The sequence below is a fragment of the Piliocolobus tephrosceles genome, chromosome 8 (genome assembly GCF_002776525.5).
Source record: "Piliocolobus tephrosceles isolate RC106 chromosome 8, ASM277652v3, whole genome shotgun sequence".
Taxonomy (NCBI): Eukaryota; Metazoa; Chordata; class Mammalia; order Primates; family Cercopithecidae; genus Piliocolobus; species Piliocolobus tephrosceles.
In genome coordinates, this window is record NC_045441.1 from 143,289,914 (window position 1) to 143,309,276 (window position 19,363).

Consider the following 19,363-nt stretch of genomic DNA (forward strand, 5'->3'; position numbering starts at 1 on the left):
TCAGTCATCAGTGACTGAACACAACGCAGCCCAGCCACATGGCTTAATATCGCAGCCTAAGATGAGGGTTCCTTTCTAGTATAAACTTTGGTTTGCCCTGGTGCTAATCACTTCCTTATCCTAGCCCCCCAGAATTTGCCCTTTTCTTAGTTTTCTATATACGTTTCACTATTTCATTCCCAAACTCTATGAAAAATGTACATGTGGTGGTTTTATATGTCTGCAAATTACTGTATACTCCCCTAGCCTTAAACACGGTCTAGACTTAGTCATTGAATATGGTGGAATTGACAGTGCGAGTCTCCTGTAACTCAATCACAAAAGACACCTTAACACGGCGGGTTTTCCTGCTCTCTACCTTGGGTCACACCCTCTGGGGAAGGGAGCCAGCTGTCATGCTGTGAAGACACACAACCAGCCCTCTGGAGAGCCTCTGTGGTGAGGAGCTGAGGCCTCCAGCCCATAGCCACGTGAGGGAACCATCCTGGAAGGGACTCCTGCAGCCCCCGCTGGCATCCTGACTGCAACCTCAGGAGAGAGCTGAGCCACAACCGCCCTGCCAAGCTGCTGCAGGGTTTCTAATCCATGACCAAACTGAGAGGTAATGTTTACTGTTTTAAGCCATTGGGTTTTGAGATAATCTGTTACACAGCAAGAGAAAATGAATGTAGTATCACCTATCCTTGAGCAACACAGGTGTGAACCGTGTGGGTCCACTGATAGCTGGATTTTCTTCCACCTCTGCCACCCCTGAGGGAATAAGACCAGCCTCTCCTGTCCCTTCTCCTCCTAGGCCCACTCATCGTGAAGACGACGAGGAAGAAGGCCTTTGTGATGACATACTTCCCCTTAATGAATAATACACATGTCTTCTCTTTCTTATGATTTTCTTAATAACATTTTCTTTTCTTTAGCTTACTTTATTGTAAGAATATGGAAATACATACACAAAATATGCATTAATTGACTGTTTATCACTAAGGCTTCTGGTTAACATCAGGCTATTAGTAATTCAGGCTTTGGGGAGTCAAAAGTGATGTATAGATCTCTGATTGCATGGGGGTCAGCACCCCTAGGCTCCACACTGTTCAGGGGTCAGATGTACATGTCTCTCCTGAATCTACCAGTGTTTTTGTTTGCTTGCTCCTCCAGGAAGTCTCTCTTCCGGTACCAGGTCTAGTTTTCTCTACACCTACTTTCTCATCTATTGGCGTTTCCCTTCACCTCCATCCTAGGAACTCTCTTGTCATCTCTGAGTCAAATGCCTCATTTCCTGGCTACTAGGTCTCACTCTCTGCTGGCATAGTGGCTTCCTAAGGAAGAATATAAGGAGGTACATTTTCGACCATTAGTGTACAAATATCCTCCTTCCATAGTCTTATGACTGACAGGCTCTATAGGTTATCGTAGGTTGGAAATTATTTTCCCTCAAAAATGGAAGAAACTGCTCCGTTGCTGGCCCCCGCGCACTGGACTGGAGGCTCCCAAAATCGCCCTGACTCCTGATCTGTTCACGTTTCCCCTCCAGTGAGCTTGTCTTTGAGAGAAAACAGTTTTCTCTACCAGCATTGTGAACGTTCCCAGTTGCCTTATCACGGCTCTCCTTATATTTCTTTTCAATCTGAGGGCACATGGCCTTCAGCTGCAAAGCTATTTTCTTTCATAACATTCTTGCCTTCATTTTCTCTGTTCCCAAGCTCCTATTTAATGTTAGACCTCTTGGATAAATCCTTAACTTGAAAACAAGACAAAAAACCCAAACTTTCCTCCACTAACTTTGGTATCTTTGAGTTTTGTCGTACTTCTCAAGACAGTTTCTCAGTGCTGCCTTCAAACACTTCTGACTTTTAAAAAATCTCCGCTGCTGTCCTTCTCAGAACTGCCCCCTTCCTCCCTCACCCTGGCACATGCCATCCGCCTCTTTCCTCAGCCAACCACACAGTCATCTCCCTGGTCACCTTCAGATTCAGCCCTTTACTACTTGAAATGCACAGCTGATCACTTCACCTGCATCTAAACTCCACCACATGGCGATCAACAAGGTCTTGGAAGACATGCCAGCCCTGGCTCCTGCCCCGACCCCTGCCTTGTGGATCCCACTGAGGCACCGTCCTTTGCACCCTCCTGTCAGTTTCCCCAATCACATGCCTTTGGCTGTGCTGCACCATTTGGAAAATCCTCCCCTCTAATTCTCACTCCTACTCATCCTATAATAAGCAGTTCAGGAATCACTTCTCCCAGTAGTCTTTTCTTAACACATCACCCCACCACACGATGGGTGAAGGTCCTTTCTCAGGCTCTCACAACAGCCTGCATCTGCCACCCTGCCTCTGCTTAGCTGCGTGGCTGCCTCTCGCACTGCCCTTTGGTTTTCTCCGTCTGTGATTCCCCACATATTCCCTAGGTCTTGCAGCATGCTTGGCACACAGGAGGGGTTTAAGCACAAGAGATGTTTATAGTGAAGCACATTCAAGATATATTAGAGGCACATTTAAACTCAGTTTTTATTTAAAAAAAAAATTCTTGACTCAGTTTTGTTTTGGGGAATGCAAGAAAAAGTATTTCTTTTCTTTAAAGGCCACCATGCAAAATAATAAATAATTAAATTAACTCCAGTTTCACAATTGGGCTGGAAGACGTTGAGGTTCTAGAGATTCTGGGATTTTCTAACAGTTACCTCTAGAGAAAGAGAAACGACTGAGATCCATACAAATTAATGGTCCCTCTCCCAGGACACCAAAAACCTGAACGTATTTCCATTGTCCCCATTATACACATATAATTAGTGCCCCTTGGAATTTCCAAGCTGAAAAAATAAGAAGTCTACCATCTTCATCTAACAGCTGAGAAAACTGATGCCCAGAAAAGTGCTGTGCCTGAGGCCACAGAGAATGTTAATCAAAATGCCCATCACACATTTATAACACATGTAGGTGCAGCTCAGTGAATGCAGCTAAGTGAACATAGTTACATCTACATAAGAAAGAAGCATCTTCAGACACAGTCGTCCTTCCTCCAGGCACAATCTCACCCTTTTCCAGGTGGCCAGCAGTTGCTTATCAGACATCTGCTCTGGATAATCCGCAATTGCAAACACACATCCCAATAAGAAGCCTTCTTCTGGAACTAGAGTAAAATTATATAAGAAAAAGAAAATTAAAACCCTATGAATATGCTTGCACAAAAGTTAAAAAGTGGTGTCTTGCAATGTGATTCTGTTATGTTAATCAGTCTTGACCATGACATATCTATCAGTAATCAGAGTGCATGGGGAATATTGCTACAAAGATACTAGTTATCTGTCTACACCGAATAATCATTAAAAACTAAAACCAATGTAACTTATGCCAGGCCATTAAATACCCTGAAGGAGTCCCTGTGGCAGCCTAGATGTTCTACGGGACACCAGTATTCACTTCAGCATATGATGTCCCAAAATACAAAAGAAAGCATAATTATCCCATGGTAACGATATTCTTGGTTAGGTATGAGACTCACTCTCTCCATGTTGTAATAACTGTTTTGACATGAATCCTTACCCGACACTCAAACACTCTCAAAGCATTTATGTGAGTACAAGACTTTTAGGAGAGAGGGAAAAAAAAATCTCCATTACTAACTCTCCACTGCTGGATCATGTCCAAAAAGCTGATGATGCTGAGGTGGTGGTGGTGGTGGCTGCTGTTGCTGCTGCTGCTGTGGGGGCTGCTGAGGTGGAACCTGATGCTGCAGCACCTGTGACGTCTGACTCAAGTGTGGCGCCGTCTGACTTTGCATCTGCTGCTGCTGGTGCATGCGCTGGAGCTGCTGCTGCTGGAGCTGCTGCTGCTGAATCTGCTGTTGCTGCTGCTGCTGCTGGAGCAGGCTGTGTTGCTGCTGGAGCTGGGCGAGCTGCTGCTGCTGGAGCTGCTGCTGCTGCAGCTGATGGAACTGCTGCTGCAGGGCATGCTGCTGCGGAAAGGGCTGGAGCTGCTGCTGAGGGCGATGCAGCTGCTGTGGAGGATGCAACTGTTGCTGTGGAAACTGTAGCTGCTGCTGTGAAAACTGATGCGGATGGGCTTGCTGCTGCTGCTGCTGTTGCTGTGAAAACGGATGTGGTGGCTGCTGGGGGTAAGGTTGCTGAGAAATCTGCTGCTGCTGCTGGAGCTGCATTATCTGTTGGGGCTGAAGGTGTAAAACCGGGTGCTGTTGCTGCTGCTGCTGCTGGGCCTGCTGCTGCTGCTGTAGCATGTGTGTCTCTGGAGTCACTTTCGCTTGGCTAAACAGCAGTGCATTGGCATTTGTATGTCCCTGCTGGCTGTGATTCACCTGCTGTTCTAAATTTTTCGTAGGTGCTGAAAGCGTCTGTAAGATCTACAAAACAAGTTAGGTGAAACATTATCAATAGTTCCTGAAACAAACGAATGATAATTTCTTAGTCACGAGAATAATAGCATCCTATTTATTAACAATATTCAACCAAGCAGACAGCAAATGACTGGAAACTTCAAAACAATACTGCATTTTCTTTTGTATTTATTTTGTAACACCAATATCATAAAGTACATTCACATATTGAGACGACCAAAATTTCAAACTATGTTAGTAAAATGGAGTAAACTAACGAATTAAAGTGACAAAGACTCAGACGGCTGATGTGCTTGCCAGAGCAAGGCGTGTGAGTCCTGTGCACAACTGGAGGCTAAGCCTCGGTGCTCCCTGCACTGTCCGCGGCGCCTCTCCACTGCCCATCGCCCACATCAGCTCTGCAGACCCTCTCCTGGCCCAGGAATGCACTGAGGAACGACAGGTGGTGAAGGCATCTGGTAATCAGGTTCAGCTTCACCTCAAACCTTCTTGCCACAGCTGCCACTTCCCATTTCCTCTTGTCTTACAGCCCAGAGTCTAGTAAAGAAAGGTTCTCAGTGAATCACCTTCCTGATGAAAGCAGCATGACCCAAGCTGTGACTCCAAGAGCCCTTCGCTCCACTGTCAACTTGCTATGTGCACTGGCATTCTTCAGAAAAGGAGGCCAGCTAAGACACCACCGGAGCTGTTTAAATGGTGATGTTTCTCCCAACTAAGAACTCATCATTAGAGTTGGGAAATGATGCTTCCTCAAAAATGACTGAGTTCTTCATGTGGGACAAAAATATTTCAAGCTAGAAAAAAAGAATTCAAATCAGACTATTTGTCTTCTAGCTCTTTCTGCTTCACAATGACAGGGAATAGGCTGAGAGTTCTGTGTACACTGAGGAGTAGAAGGACGGTGACCAGCAGATGCCCACCAAGCAGAGCAAGTTATTTTTTTAATATCCTATAGTGTACTGAATACAACAAAAGATACATGTTATACAATGAATTTTGTTCCACATGCTCAAGCAACAAAAATTTGAAACCAACTTCTTATGGTCATGGAAATCAGTAAAAATAGATTTTATTAAACTCAATCCATATAACTTTTAACCCTATTAAAAGCATTTAAAATGTAAACAAAATTCTAGGAATTTGATTTTAACACATATCAGAACTATACCAAAATCTCAAACATATTCTAACATATATCTTTCACTTAAACAGACTCCAAATTGCAAAGGTTATATGACCTGCAAGGGTAACAGATTTTGGGTTTAGTGATAAATAATTGAGTTTAGAATTGAAATAAGTCAAAATCAAGAGCTTAGGTACACCCATCTTTAAAATCACCTTATGTATGAAACACCTCTATGAGATTCAAGACTTCAGAAACACCTGAGTGGAACTCTAAGCAGAAAAATGTCTTTTAAACAAAATAATAAGACAACTGTTTCATCTCCATATTTAAAAGTATTTTTAAAAGTCCAGAAAAGAAGAGGGGAAAATTCACCCCATCACATGCCACCCCACGGAGCCCAGCAGCATTTGGTGCTGTGCGAACACCTCCTAGAGAAGCATGCATGTGTGGAGCACCTGCCTGCCTGGTGGGCACCAGCCATGAGCCCTACACGGCAAACTGCTAGAAACAGCAGCTGCCTCTTGAGAAGGTAAACAGCAATGAGGGGTGGGAGGGGGCGGAGAGTTTAACTGTTCACTCTGTCCTTTGTTATCATTTGAATTTTTGAATTTTGTACACATATTACTTTTTCACCCTCATATGTAAACAACCCATGGAACTGTGAGGGATAGTAAAGAAATAAATGCCCATCTGCAGGTGGACAGGGCTGAACCAGTCATTCACCACATGCTGCTCCCCGCGCCTCTACACCTGCCAACTCCAGGTGAAAGGAGCTCAGGAAGGGGCACAGGACCTAGACAAACACAGCAACAGACATCAGGACAGGACAGAGGCCAGAGGCTCCTTATTTTCAGATTGGCCAAGAGGACTCAGCAGGGTCTGCTGCCTGCAGAAAGTGCTCCATCTGATCCCAGAGGGCTGAGGGAGGCCTGGGTGGGACAGGAGGCAATTTACAGCTGTTTCTACTATGGGCTTCAGTTAAGATGGGTCCTCATCCACTGCTAACCCAGCCCATTAAGGGAGAAGAACAGATGGAGATTCAGGATGAGAGTCCCGGCTAGAAATGAAGACGGCCATTGACCTGGAACCCTCTCCACTTGAGGCAGCGAGAGGTGCAGGCCTGACTGAAGAGGAGGCATCTGCAAGACCAGCCATTGAGATGCCACCCAAAACCCCTACCACATTCATCTGATCACTTTTTCAACCATCTGATCTGCCTCTGGCTGGAAACATGTTAGTCCTGAAGAATGTATGAAAAAGAATCTTAATTGCTCAATTACATAATTGTGCTATACTACAAACAATTCTGAATGAATGTCAAGTTAAAATTTTTCCATTACAAGTGTCATAATCCTCATTTATACTACATTAATACTGAGTTACTGAATTCCATATACAGAAAGCATTATGATACACACCACATAGCTTCTAACCACTATAAATTTGCAATTTAAACAGGATTTTGATGACAAATTACGCCCCCCCACCAACATTAGTTCAACTAAATCTGTCTCATATTTCTGAAGTTTCAAAAAGTCATTTTCTTCACATCTAGCAGTAAAATGTCCTTATGTTCTCTTACACTGATGAAAGTCTCTCAGAAAATCTCTGCAATTCTCACTAGTGATCAAATCCATTCACTCACTAGAAATGGATGGAGCCTTCTCAGTTTTCCACTGCTAGAGCACACAGCTGAGTATACCAAATTTATCTCCTAAGGACAATTTCCAGTGCAGAGATGTGCTCAAACTCCCTACTGCAGTCAATTCTTTCCATTTCAAAGTAAATTATTGTTTCTATATCCAAATACAAACATAAGGAAGTTTATATATATATATATATATATTTTTTTTTTTTTTTGAGACGGAGTCTCACTCTGTCACCCAGGCTGGAGTGCAGTGGTCGGATCTCAGCTCACTGTAAGCTCCGCCTCCCGAGTTTACGCCATTCTCCTGCCTCAGCCTCCCGAGTAGCTGGGACTACAGGCGCCACCTTCACGCCCGGCTAGTTTTTTGTATTTTTTTAGTAGAGACGGGGTCTCCCCGTGTTAGCCAGGATGGTCTCGATCTCTTGACCTCGTGATCTGCCCATCTTGGCCTCCCAAAGTGCTGGGATTACAGGCTTGAGCCACTGTGCCCAGCCAGAAGTTTATATTTAAACCAATATCCATTGTATTCGTAAAACATAATAAGGCCAGGCACGGTCTTATTATCTCACGCCTGTAATCCCAGCACTTTGGGAGGCTGAGGTGGGCGGATCACCTGAAGTCAGGAGTTCGAGACCAGCCTGGCCAGCATGGCAAAAATCCATCTCTAATAAAAATAAACAAACATTAGCCAGGCGTGGTGATGGGCACCTGTAATCCCAGCTACTCAGGAGGCTGAGGCAAGAGAATCGCCTAAGCCAGGGAGGTGCAGGTTGCAGTGAGCAGAAATCGCACCACTGCACTCCAGCCTGGGCGACAGAGTGAGACTCTGTCTCAAAAAACAACCAAAACATATACATTAGGAATAATTAGTAACTAACCAGCAGTAACTGACCAACACTGTTTGATACCACAAATAAATGAAGAGCAAAGAACATTTCCTATTTCAAGTGGATGACTTCTGTCCATAATTTCTCACCTAAAGAAAGTGAGAAAGTAGCATTTCTCAAAGTGCCAGAGGCTTCATCCATGATACCTCACACCAACCCTATGAGAGAAATCTTTATGGCCCATGTCTCACATATCCCACTGCTGACAGGACAGGTCTACTGTGTGGTCCCAGTCTTCCTGCCAGACTGGTCACCTCAATTCCTCCACCTCAGCAGTATCATCACTCTTCTCATGTCTGAGGTCAAAAATGCTAGAATCCTCTTTGTCTCTAGCCTATCATTCTTTATGGCCTTTACTTTCTACCTGTCATGACATCCTCTGGTTCTCAGGACGACTGTGTGATCGTCACTTTGCTGCTCTGTGGCTGAGACTGTGCCCTGTGGCTTTATCCCGCCCACCTGCCTGGACGTGGATGTGCAGGGACCAGGGCCGGCAACCTCAGCACTGGGCGGTGCTGGAGCTGCTCCTTCTGTGCATCTCATTTTTCCCTAAACTTGGCTGACCCCAGCGCTCTCATGGGGACCCATTTGGACAATCCCTGGCCTAGAAGCTCTTGAACCTCCTCATCTTGGTGGCCTTCTCCCCATTTCCTCAGCCACACGTTCCCAACCACCCCCAAGCCAACTGCTGCCATCATCCCAAGAATCGTGTACTACTAATACCCGCTGCTTAGGAGGAGGGGAGTGAGACAAGGATTCTGTCTGTCCTACAGCATTTCTACACACTTTTTAAACCACTGCTATTATCACACCCAATCAAATGATCGTTGTTTGTCAACATCACCTTACACCTACGCCTACTGAATTTCCCCACTTCATCAACATCAAGCCTTTCTACTGAAAGTGGATGTGGAGAATACTGGATCCTGCTTCAGGCTGTTCCTATATGCAGAGCCATTTTTCTGGGACTTTGAACTGTTATTATGAAATTAAAGTGTCCAGAACAAGGGGAAGCGGCAGACGGGGCGTCACCATCAGATGGAACAGCCCAGCTGGCTCTCAATGGTGGGGCTCCTCAGAGCCTGGTCCCAAACCCTCCCCTTGCTCTGCCCCGCCTACTATACATCCTCACATCTACCTCCATAGCTGCAGTCAGCCTTGGTTCCTCTGGTTCCACCGTGTAGCAGACAGCCCCTGCATGGATCAGATACCTCCAACCCAACACATCTGAAAAGAAACTTGGATTCTTCAAACCTGCAGCTTTCCCAGTGTCCCTTATCTCTGAAACGGCATCAACTTCCTTCACGTGCTCAGGCCAGAAAGCTGGATCCTCCCATTCATTTTTTTCTCTCTCAAACTCCACCTCTATATCCTCTTATGGGGCCTCTCTGCTTCACTCTTGCCCCCTACGATCCACTGTTTACACAATACCTATCAGAGTGCATCTCACTCCAACTCAAAACCCAGTGGCTTCCTTCCAAGAAAGTCCATACTCCTCACTATGGCCCTATATGGCAAGGCCCCTTTTAAATCCTTCCTAGAACTCATTTACCTTATGCAGTTCAAATTTCATTAACTTTCTTTTCTTAGAACTCAGCAAATTCATGCCCACATTTGTGTCCTCCTTTTGCCTGGGAACCCTGTGCCCTCAGTTCTTTGCACGGCCTTTCCTTGTCACTCAACCCTGATCTGAGTCACCTCCTGCCTGAGGTCCTTCTTGACCATCTCGTCTAAAACAGCCTCCTTCCCTTCACCTGCTATTACGGGACCCTGATTATTTTCTTCAAAACACCTTTCACCATCAACAGTCTTTCTGTTCATATTTCTCCTCTTACTGTATGTCTTTTCTACCTAAATTGGTTTTCTTATTCACAATTTTATCTCCAGTGCCCAGAAAAATGCAAAGAGTGGCCAATATACCACCTCAACTACCTTCTTTGTCTTAAATCGAAATATATCTACTTAAAACTTTTAAGGCCATGCATGGTGGCTCACACCTGTAATCCCAGCACTCTGGGAGGCCGAGGTGGGTGGATCACTAGAGATCAAGAGTTCAAGACCAGCCTGGCCAACATGGTGAAACCCTGTCTCTACTAAAAATACAAAAAAAAAAAAAAAAAGAAAAAATTAGCCAGGCATGGTGGCGCCTGTGATCCCAGCTACTCGGGAAGCTGAGGCAGGAGAATCATTTGAACCCGGGAGGCGGAAGTTGCAGTGTGCAGAGATCATACCACTGCACTCCAGCCTGGGCGACAGAGTGAGACTCTATCTGAAAACAAAAACAAAAACAAAACAAAACAAAAAAACAAAAAACAACAGCAACAAAACTTGAGATCCACTCTGTATCAATAAGCTCCGTGCTATATAAACTGTAACCTGAAATCAAGGCTTCTTCAATAAATGTATGAATTTGTGCTATTTACTTACTACCATGAAGTTCATTATAAGCAAATCAGGTACAGCTGGTAAACTTCATGATTCTCTTTGCTGCCATTGCTAATTTTAAACTAAGTAAGAGTAGAAACCCTTCAAGGGATAGTACACCATCACTGACATCCCGGTTCTACTCACCTGCTTTAAATCTTCAACTTAACATACAGTTACCTTTTTTTAATGACCCTGAAATAAATAAATAAATACATACACACACACACACACACACACACACAACAGTAAACAGGTTCTCACACAAATACTGCTTGTAAGTTATTTGGTCTGAAAAGGCAAAACCAATAAATTACGTTGAAATAGACTGTGAAATCCAATTCTAAAATCCAATACTGAAATTTTTTTCTGAGTCACTTACATGTGCTACATTTGATGGCCGGTTAATCTGCTGAATGTCAGCATTATTAGTAATATTCCTCAATGTCCGTACAGCTGGACTCCAGGTAGCTATCATTTCTGATCTTTCAGAACTTTGGAGGTTTTGTCCAGCAGCCATTAAATTACCCCGGACCTCAGGGGGCAAAATGTTACCTGGAACGGGTGGGACATTGGCACACAAGTTAATTAACCCAGGCTCCTTTCCCTGAGGCAGCCTGCGTTTTGCTGCAGTTAACTGTGGGACTTCGGCGGGGGTCCAGTTTAAATTTCTCTCTTGTTTTTCCGGTGATGAATCTGAAGAGTCATCAAACATTAATTCCCCTTTAGATTTTTCAGTGTTGGATTTCGGTGAAAACTGCTGGTCACCTGAAGGAGACCCTTCTTGAGAGCTGGCAGGGCTTGACTTCTCATCTGTACTACCCTCATTCTGAGAATCTTGCTCCTCATTTTCTACTTCCTCCTCCTCTTCCTCTTCCTCTTCTTCCTCTTCATAAATAATCAAACGAGGATGATAAAATGCTTCGTCCTTTTTGGTTTTCTCTGCTACGCAATCCAGAACCCAGTCAGGAGTCACAATTTTAATACTTGCTCGCTTTAAAGCACATTCGTATTTCTCCTATGAGGAAAGCAGAAACACACACACACAAAACAAAGCTGTAAATTTTATCACATTTCCTACATTACGCATTTTAGAAAAAACTCAGGAGAGGAATGCAATTGAAATGTTGAGCAACTATTATTACAGTTTTACACATAAGGAAAGTTTGATCTCTAAGACAGAGGACATGAGACAAAAGTTAAAAGGAACCATACAGCAGTGACCGTAGGAAGGTCTCATGCCTGCAATAGGAGTCTTAAAAGACTTGGCTCAAAATTAACTTTTTAAAATGATATTTTAAGTACAAAAGTAGAGCTAGTAATCCTATGGAAAATTAGGAAGTGAATAATTGCTACCTAAGTTTTTATTGATTGATAATATTTAGAAGCTTGCTTTTCCATGACAGTAAAGGAACGGCATGGCAGAGTGCCACCAATGCATCACGTATACTCATGGAGTGTGGCTGACTTGCTGACTTGCACAGGATAGCTCTATTCAAGATCTAGTATTTATGGAGCTCGTGCTATATGCCAAGCAGCACTAAGGGATGGAGACACAAAGGATGCAACAAGTCTCTGACCTGACAAGGCTCACAATTTGGTTCTAAAGAGAAATTAAATACGGAATGCAAATACAATATAAAACCAGTGCTGACTCATGCGGTGACAGATTGGAAGGGGATCTCATCAACATAAGCTGGAGGACACGAGGAAAGCCCCATTGAAAGGTGAGCTTTGGCTAGGGCACAAATGATGACAATTTGCACAGTTAGAACGAAAGCAGAAAATACAGCCCAATGGAAAAGACGTGTCCAGAGTAGTATGTACGGCAAGTTAACAGAGGCCTCTACTGTGGTAAAGCGTGCAGAATGTGGAAGGCACAAGGGAAGGAATAACAAAGAAAGAGGAAATAAATTAAAAATGTTAAGTAAGAGTAATACGACAATAAAGTAACTTTAAAATAAATGAGTTTGTAAAACTGGCTGTGCTTCTAAAAGCCTAACATATAACAGCAATTCTCTAGCAAACACATAATCAGGGCCCTAAACTCAACTCCATGTCCTGCTGTGGAGCCCCAAGACGGCACCTGCAATTTCTGGGTAGAATAAGAGTCACACGCAATAGGGATATGGGGCAGCGGCACAGGGAGGACAGCTGTCAGTCATTCATTCCTGGCGGCAAATGCCAGGCATTGTCCATCTGGGAGATGCAGATCCTTGCAAACTGTGAGCTCAGCACATGGCTCAGTGACTTAACTTGTGTTTGTGAGGTTGTTCTTTCTTAAACCTTTTTAAAATACAAGAAGGCCGGGCGCGGTGGCTCAAGCCTGTAATCCCAGCACTTTGGGAGGCCGAGACGGGCGGATCACGAGGTCAGGAGATCGAGACCATCCTGGCTAACATGGTGAAACCCCGTCTCTACTAAAAAATACAAAAAACTAGCCGGGCGAGGTGGCGGGGGCCTGTAGTCCCAGCTATTCCGGAGGCTGAGGCAGGAGAATGGCGGGAACCCGGGAGGCGGAGCTTGCAGTGAGCTGAGATCCGGCCACTGCACTCCAGCCCAGGCGACAGAGCCAGACTCCGTCTCAAAAAATAAATAAATAAAATAAAATAAAATAAAATACAAGAAAAACCTAGTCATGGGAGACACCCATGAATAAGAAGCTAAGCAAAGGAAAATGAATGTAATCATAATCACACTGACTAGAGAGGACCACGATTAACATTTTTAGGGTATAGGTTAAATTATTTGTTATAAATATATATGTACATATATTAAAAGGACAAAGGGAAAAAACACATAGTCATAGTAAACAAATACTTTATAATGCTCCTTTTTCACTTAATATATTGTGAACAACCTCCTCCTATGAAAATATGTATACTTTTATGCTTCTGTTTTTGACTTTTTTATGTACATTTTCAAACACAGATCAAATAAGAGACTAGTGGGATAAATCCCTTGTATCTGTCACCCAGCTTCAATAACTGGCAACCTTTCACAAATCTTGCTTCTCCTGGACTTTGTTTATGGATCTCAAATTGATAAAGACTTTCTAAATCACCATAATTATCATAGCAGCACAATGAACTATGATTCACCTCATCCTCAGGCCCTATTCAGATCTCCCCAGTTGTCTCAAAGGCTTTGAGTTTCCTCTTCAGTTGCACAGCTGTATAACTTAGTTCATCCCCCAGTGTTAGCCCCGTAGTTGTTTCCAGCGTTTCACTACTATGAAAAACTGGACTTATATTTTATGTCTTATTCCTAGGTTTTGGTGTTGAGGTTTGAAAAGAAATACAGATATAAGGCTTCATATCTATAACTACACTTCCCTTCCCAAAAAGGCTATAGCAATCACACTTCCAACAGCTATGTAAGAGTACATCAATTTACCTATACCCTTGATAATAAAATGTTTTATTCTTTATCCTACAAATCATGCTGTTCTTAAATATTTAAAAGCATAAAATGTTATATAAATCTCTCCAGATGATAAATTTCTACTAGAGATTTTCAATTTCTGGACTACCCATCCCAGAAAAACCTGAGTTATTTTAGGAAAATATGAAGTCCAGGTACACAGCAAAATATTTACAAACCAATTAATACAAAAATAACATCTGTTTGAATAACATATGACTATAGGTAATATGGTTTACATATTATTTTTCCAAGTTAAAAAGATATTTGTTGAAATAATAAAATACAAAAAATAGTTATTTTTAATTCTGTTTTAGCAAATACCAAAAAACAAAACTATTGCCATGAAGAGGAGTCACTGAAAAATTTGGATATGAAAAAGATAATTTCACATTTAAAAAGCTGGGATCCAGTAGGCTCTTGAGTTCCTAGTTTGTATAGAATGCTGGCATTTCACATTTCAGAAATAACTTGACTATTTCCTACGGAAATCTAAGTAAAACATTTAGGTAAACAGTCTTACTATATTACACTCAAGTTTTCTCTCGCTTTTCACAAGATAGGTAGTTTTTAATCACTGAAAGACGGTAACTGTTTAAACAAAGATGATTTAAGAGGAAAGCAATGTTTAGATGCCTTTGTCTGACCCAATTTATCAACTAAATTATTCTAAATTTTGTATCCTCAAAACTTCTAACTCACGAAGTGCTAAGGACCTCAAGGGTCAACCATGTCCCCTCTCCCCAACTACTAATAACCATACCCTGTTTCTGTTGGTTTTAAGTCATACATTCTTTCATTCTTTTCAATTTGAAATTTTTGAACTTCAAGAGTATAAAAAGTAGTTTTATTATGCCATTTGCACAAGCTTTTGCTATGTGCTCATTAAAAAAAATAAAAACAAACATTTACCTTAAAAAGAAATGTTATTTTTGTGTATAGTCAGCTGGTCTCTAGCACTCATAAAACTTATAAATTAAAAGAAACGATTTAAATTCACCACTATTAGGTTTACAAATCTATATCTGAATAGATTATAAAATACAATAATTTAAAGGAATGATAAAAATTCAGTCTTTTTAAAGGGATTTAATTTTTCAAATATTTGTGGTTATTGAGTTACATAAGCCACAAACATAACATAATCATGAATCAAGAACATAATGGCTAATTATAATTAACATTAACTTAAAACCATTTTGGTTTTATAAACAGACTATGCCGGAATATATGGCTCCTTCAGTTCATTTTATAGACTGATGCTTCTTAGCCTTCAAGGGGTGAATTAGAAAGAACCAGGGAAAAGGTGAGGTGAGGCAAGGAACACCACGCCATAGAAGGGTGCAAGGCCTACCAGGATCCAACAGGAATGAAACACTACTGCCTTAAAGACAACAGACAGACATGAATACAAAGTCCAGCTGTCACTTTCTGATCCTGTGATTTTGGCTGAAAGTAAGTCTGACACTAAAGAAGAGCTGTTACCACTCCCTCAAGTTTTGGAAATTTGTGAGAGCCTATGTTATTTGTCACAAAAGCTGGCTGGAAGGAAATGGTTGAGGCAATGCTAATTCCTAGAATGATCAAGACAATGCTGCATAGTCGAGGAATTATCCTGCAAACATTCTGGTAATGTACCGTCAGTCATATTAAAAAATATCTGGAGGTAATGTACTTAATTTTCAAAAAAAAAAAAAAAATCAAAGGAATTATTTCTAGCTTATTCAAAAATTTACTGCAAGTTGGTCAGTGTTTTTTTTTTTTTTTCATTGAATTTCATTGGAAAATGTCACTAAGTGCAATGATCACTTATACCCTTTATGTCATCATTACAACAGATATACAACATTAATCTTTTTTTGCAGCTGCCATATTCATGATTGTAATATATAAAAATATATGCTCATATATGTAAGTTACACATTTACAAATATCGTTTTTTTTTTTTTTTTTTTTTTTTTGAAGCAGGGTCTCACTCTGTTGCCCAGGCTGGAGTGCAATGATGCAATCACGGCTCACTGCAGCCTCAACCTCCCAGGCTCAAGCAATCCTTCCATCCCCAGCTTCCCAAGTAGCTAGGACTATAGGTGTGAGTCACCATGTCCAGCTACTTTTTTATTTTTTGTAAAGATGGGGTCTCACTTTGTTGCCCAGGCTGATCTCAAACTTTTGGGCTCAAAAGACCTCCCACCTCGGCCTCCCAAAGTGCTGGGATTTATAGGCATGAGCCACCACTTCCGGCCCATGTAATATCTTACTACTTCATTGTCTTCTAGGGTAGTTGTACTTGAGCATTAAAAAATTCTGGTTGTTTTTCATTATTAATTGCTCTCTTTCTCTTTCTTTACATGTGAGCATTATGATTTCTTAAAAATTAAGGGCTGGGCGCAGTGCTCACTCCTGTAATCCCAGCAATTTGAGAGGTCGAGGTGGGCAGATCACTTGAGGTCAGGAGTTCAAGACCAGACTGGCCAACATTTGGTCTCTATCAAAAATACAAAAATTGGTCAGGTGTGGTGGCGCGTGCCTGTAATCCCAGCTACTTGGGAAGCTGAGGCAGGAGAATTGTGTGAACCCGGGAGATGAAGGATGCAGTGAGTTGAGATCACACCAGTGCACCCCAGCCTGGGCGACAGAGTGAGACTCTGCCTCAAGAAAAAAAAAAATTACTTAGGAACAGTAATGTGTACAGAACGGGGTTAGAGAAAGGAATGGTGGGTGTCTGTGTTTCAGTTTCCTCAAGGGGACAGCGGGACTTCCTTCACTGCATGCCGCAAGCAACACGGTACTGGCAATTAGTAAGTGCTCACTAAAGGCTGCGTATTAGTGTTACTTTTATTACTGGCAAACACAAAATCTGCTTTTAACAAATATTTACTGTTGCAGAAGAAACACAGTAAGCATTAAAATAGCAGTTCATTTTTCCCTATGTTGAATTAGTTCATATAAAACTGGGAAATTAAAATTGGAAAAGCAAAAAAAGACTTATCTTTTCCAGTCCATAAATGAAATCAAGAATGAAGAACAAATATATTACATAAGACAATATTATAATTCCACTATTGACTTAGATAAGATAATCTCTATATGCATAATATATTATACATAACATCATGTTTAGTATCAACTTTTAAAATATATGGAGTATTTGCTTTATCTAAATATAATTATAGTAGCATATTTGTTGTCTTACTCACAAGCATGTTTTAGCCAAAGAAAATGATTTCTTTTAAGTGGCTCTTTGTTGGGATAAATAAAACTCAATTAAAGTATTTATATATAGACCTTATGACTTAGATTTGTTTTTCCTTCCAAGTAAAAATTTTAAAAGATTCCATTTTTAGCTATACACGAACAAATTAGTCTAAAGTCGATAAATACTTTAAAATACATATTATATCCTAAAGCCCAAAGAGTTACTAAGGATTTATCATCAAAGTATTTTGGAAGGGGGAAAAACCCTAAATTAAGGCACTAGAATTAAAACGTCAAATAACAATTCAAAACAGCTTTGACAAACCCACTCTGTTCACATAGTGCCTCTTAAATTATAATCCTAACTCAGTTAAAAAAGTTAAAGGTTTCATTACCCCTTCAAATTAGCTATGTAAAAATCAAATAAATTTTTGCTATAAATCAACATTAATGTAAAAAGAACCCACTATTTTAACCAAAGTATACTGTTTATCACTTAAATTGTCATGGAAAATACGTTTTTTATTTAAATTTTCGGAGTCACATCATACATTTTATATAATGCTTTCTATAGAACAGTGGTTCTGAAACTTTAGTATGCATCAGAATCACCCACCAGAGGACTTGATCACACACTGACTGTTCGGCTCATTTGATTAGGTCTGGGAAGAGGCTGGACGGACTTCATTTCTTTTTGTTTTTTGAGACAGAATCTCACTCGGTCACCCAGACTGGAGTGCAGTGGTGTGATCTCGACTCACTGCAACTTCCACCTCCTGGGTTCAAGTGATTCTCTTGTCTCAGCCTCCTGAGTAGCTGGGATTACAAGCACATGCCACCACACCTGGCTAATTTTTGTATTTTTAGTAGAGATGGGGTTTCTTCATGTTGGTTAGGCTGGTCTCGAACTCCTGACCTCAACTGATCCATCCACCTTGGCATCCTGAAGTGTTGGGATTACAGGCGTGAGCCAGTGCGCCTGGCCAACAGGCTGCATTTCTAACAAGGACCCAAGGAGGGCAGATGCTGCTGATCCAGGAACTCGACTTGTGCAAACAAAATCCGTACAGCCACACCGCTGCTCAAGGATGAGAGCCCTCTGCTTATCAAGACAAAAGTCATTTTCATATATTCCAGATTATGAAGAAGAAAATACATCAAAACTTTCACTAAACGCATGTTTATAATCATACCTGGTATGAGGTTTTAAAAAAAAAAATGGTGAGGGGAACTAAAAATACATTTTTTTTTTTTTTTACAAATAGAAATGAACCAAAGTTTTACTGGATTTGAAAGGAAATTCTTCAGATTAATAACATTTTCCTATTTTCCACATAAAATGAAGCCAAATTTCATAGTATTTAGAAGTTATATTTGGCTTACAATTTACAATCATCTCACATCGTTTGTGGAATGAAGCTGGATAAAAATAATATAAAACAATATAATCAGCTTTTGTAAATGAAATATAATAATTAATTAAAAAGAAGCTCAAAAAAGACATGTGATTACTAGAAATTCTTAAATGACATACAAAAAGAAGGCAGCACAAGAAATGCTTACCCCCTTTGGCTCTGGAACAATCAAATGCGTGCATTTCTTATTGAGGGTCAGCTGGCAGTCCCCCCCATAGAACGTAACCAAAGCCCACAGGGCACTTCTGTCTTCAGATGACACCTGATGGGAAGTCAGAAAGAAGGCTTTTACCATACATTTCAATCTGTGCATGGCTATATTTTCACTTTAGTAATATACTGCAACAATTCTGTTTCTCCCTTAATAAAATTAACCTAAGAATATCTGTAGAAAAAATAGAGAAGCTCTTAGCTATCTGCTTATTATAACAAAAACTTCACTCCTATCATAATAGTTTTACATATATAATTACTTATTTTTGCGTTGTCACCAAATGAATTTAAAAATATTTATATCCACATTCCAAAAAGCAGAATGGAGGATTATTTCAGTCTATAACAAAAACAGTCAGGGGAAAAAAAGCAGGAAGAACTAGTACACCATTCCAGCTTCCATTTGTGTCACTTTTGAAAATGTTTAAATACAACAGCAATATCAAAATCGTATTTTAGGAATGCCTTTATACTAATGGATAACAAATACTAATTATGAAATGAATAAAATAAAAATAAAGATAAAAGTATGGTGGCTTATAAGTTCAGGGGAAAATGTAAATACTACTTAACAAAGGAAAGAAAGAAGGCAAGCATAAAAGGAATAATTCTTATGCTTGCTCAGTGATGAAGTAACGACTCCAGATACAATGGCTTATGCGGTCAAACAGGCTTTCACTGTAAG

At 41.0% G+C, this 19,363-nt stretch overlaps 1 protein-coding gene across 2 annotated transcripts in view; it reads right to left on the minus strand.

Annotated features, from left to right (window-relative positions):
- PAXIP1 (PAX interacting protein 1) overlaps positions 1-19,363 on the minus strand; it is a 60,318-nt gene that overhangs the window by 20,678 nt on the left and 20,277 nt on the right. For both annotated transcript variants that reach the window (XM_023225347.3, XM_023225346.3), the window contains exons 5-8: positions 18,614-18,727; positions 10,815-11,450; positions 3,621-4,353; positions 3,032-3,126 (exon numbers count right to left, since the gene is read on the minus strand). In XM_023225347.3, coding sequence (XP_023081115.2) covers positions 3,032-3,126; positions 3,621-4,353; positions 10,815-11,450; positions 18,614-18,727 — 1,578 coding nt within the window. The remainder of the gene's footprint in view (positions 1-3,031; positions 3,127-3,620; positions 4,354-10,814; positions 11,451-18,613; positions 18,728-19,363) is intronic.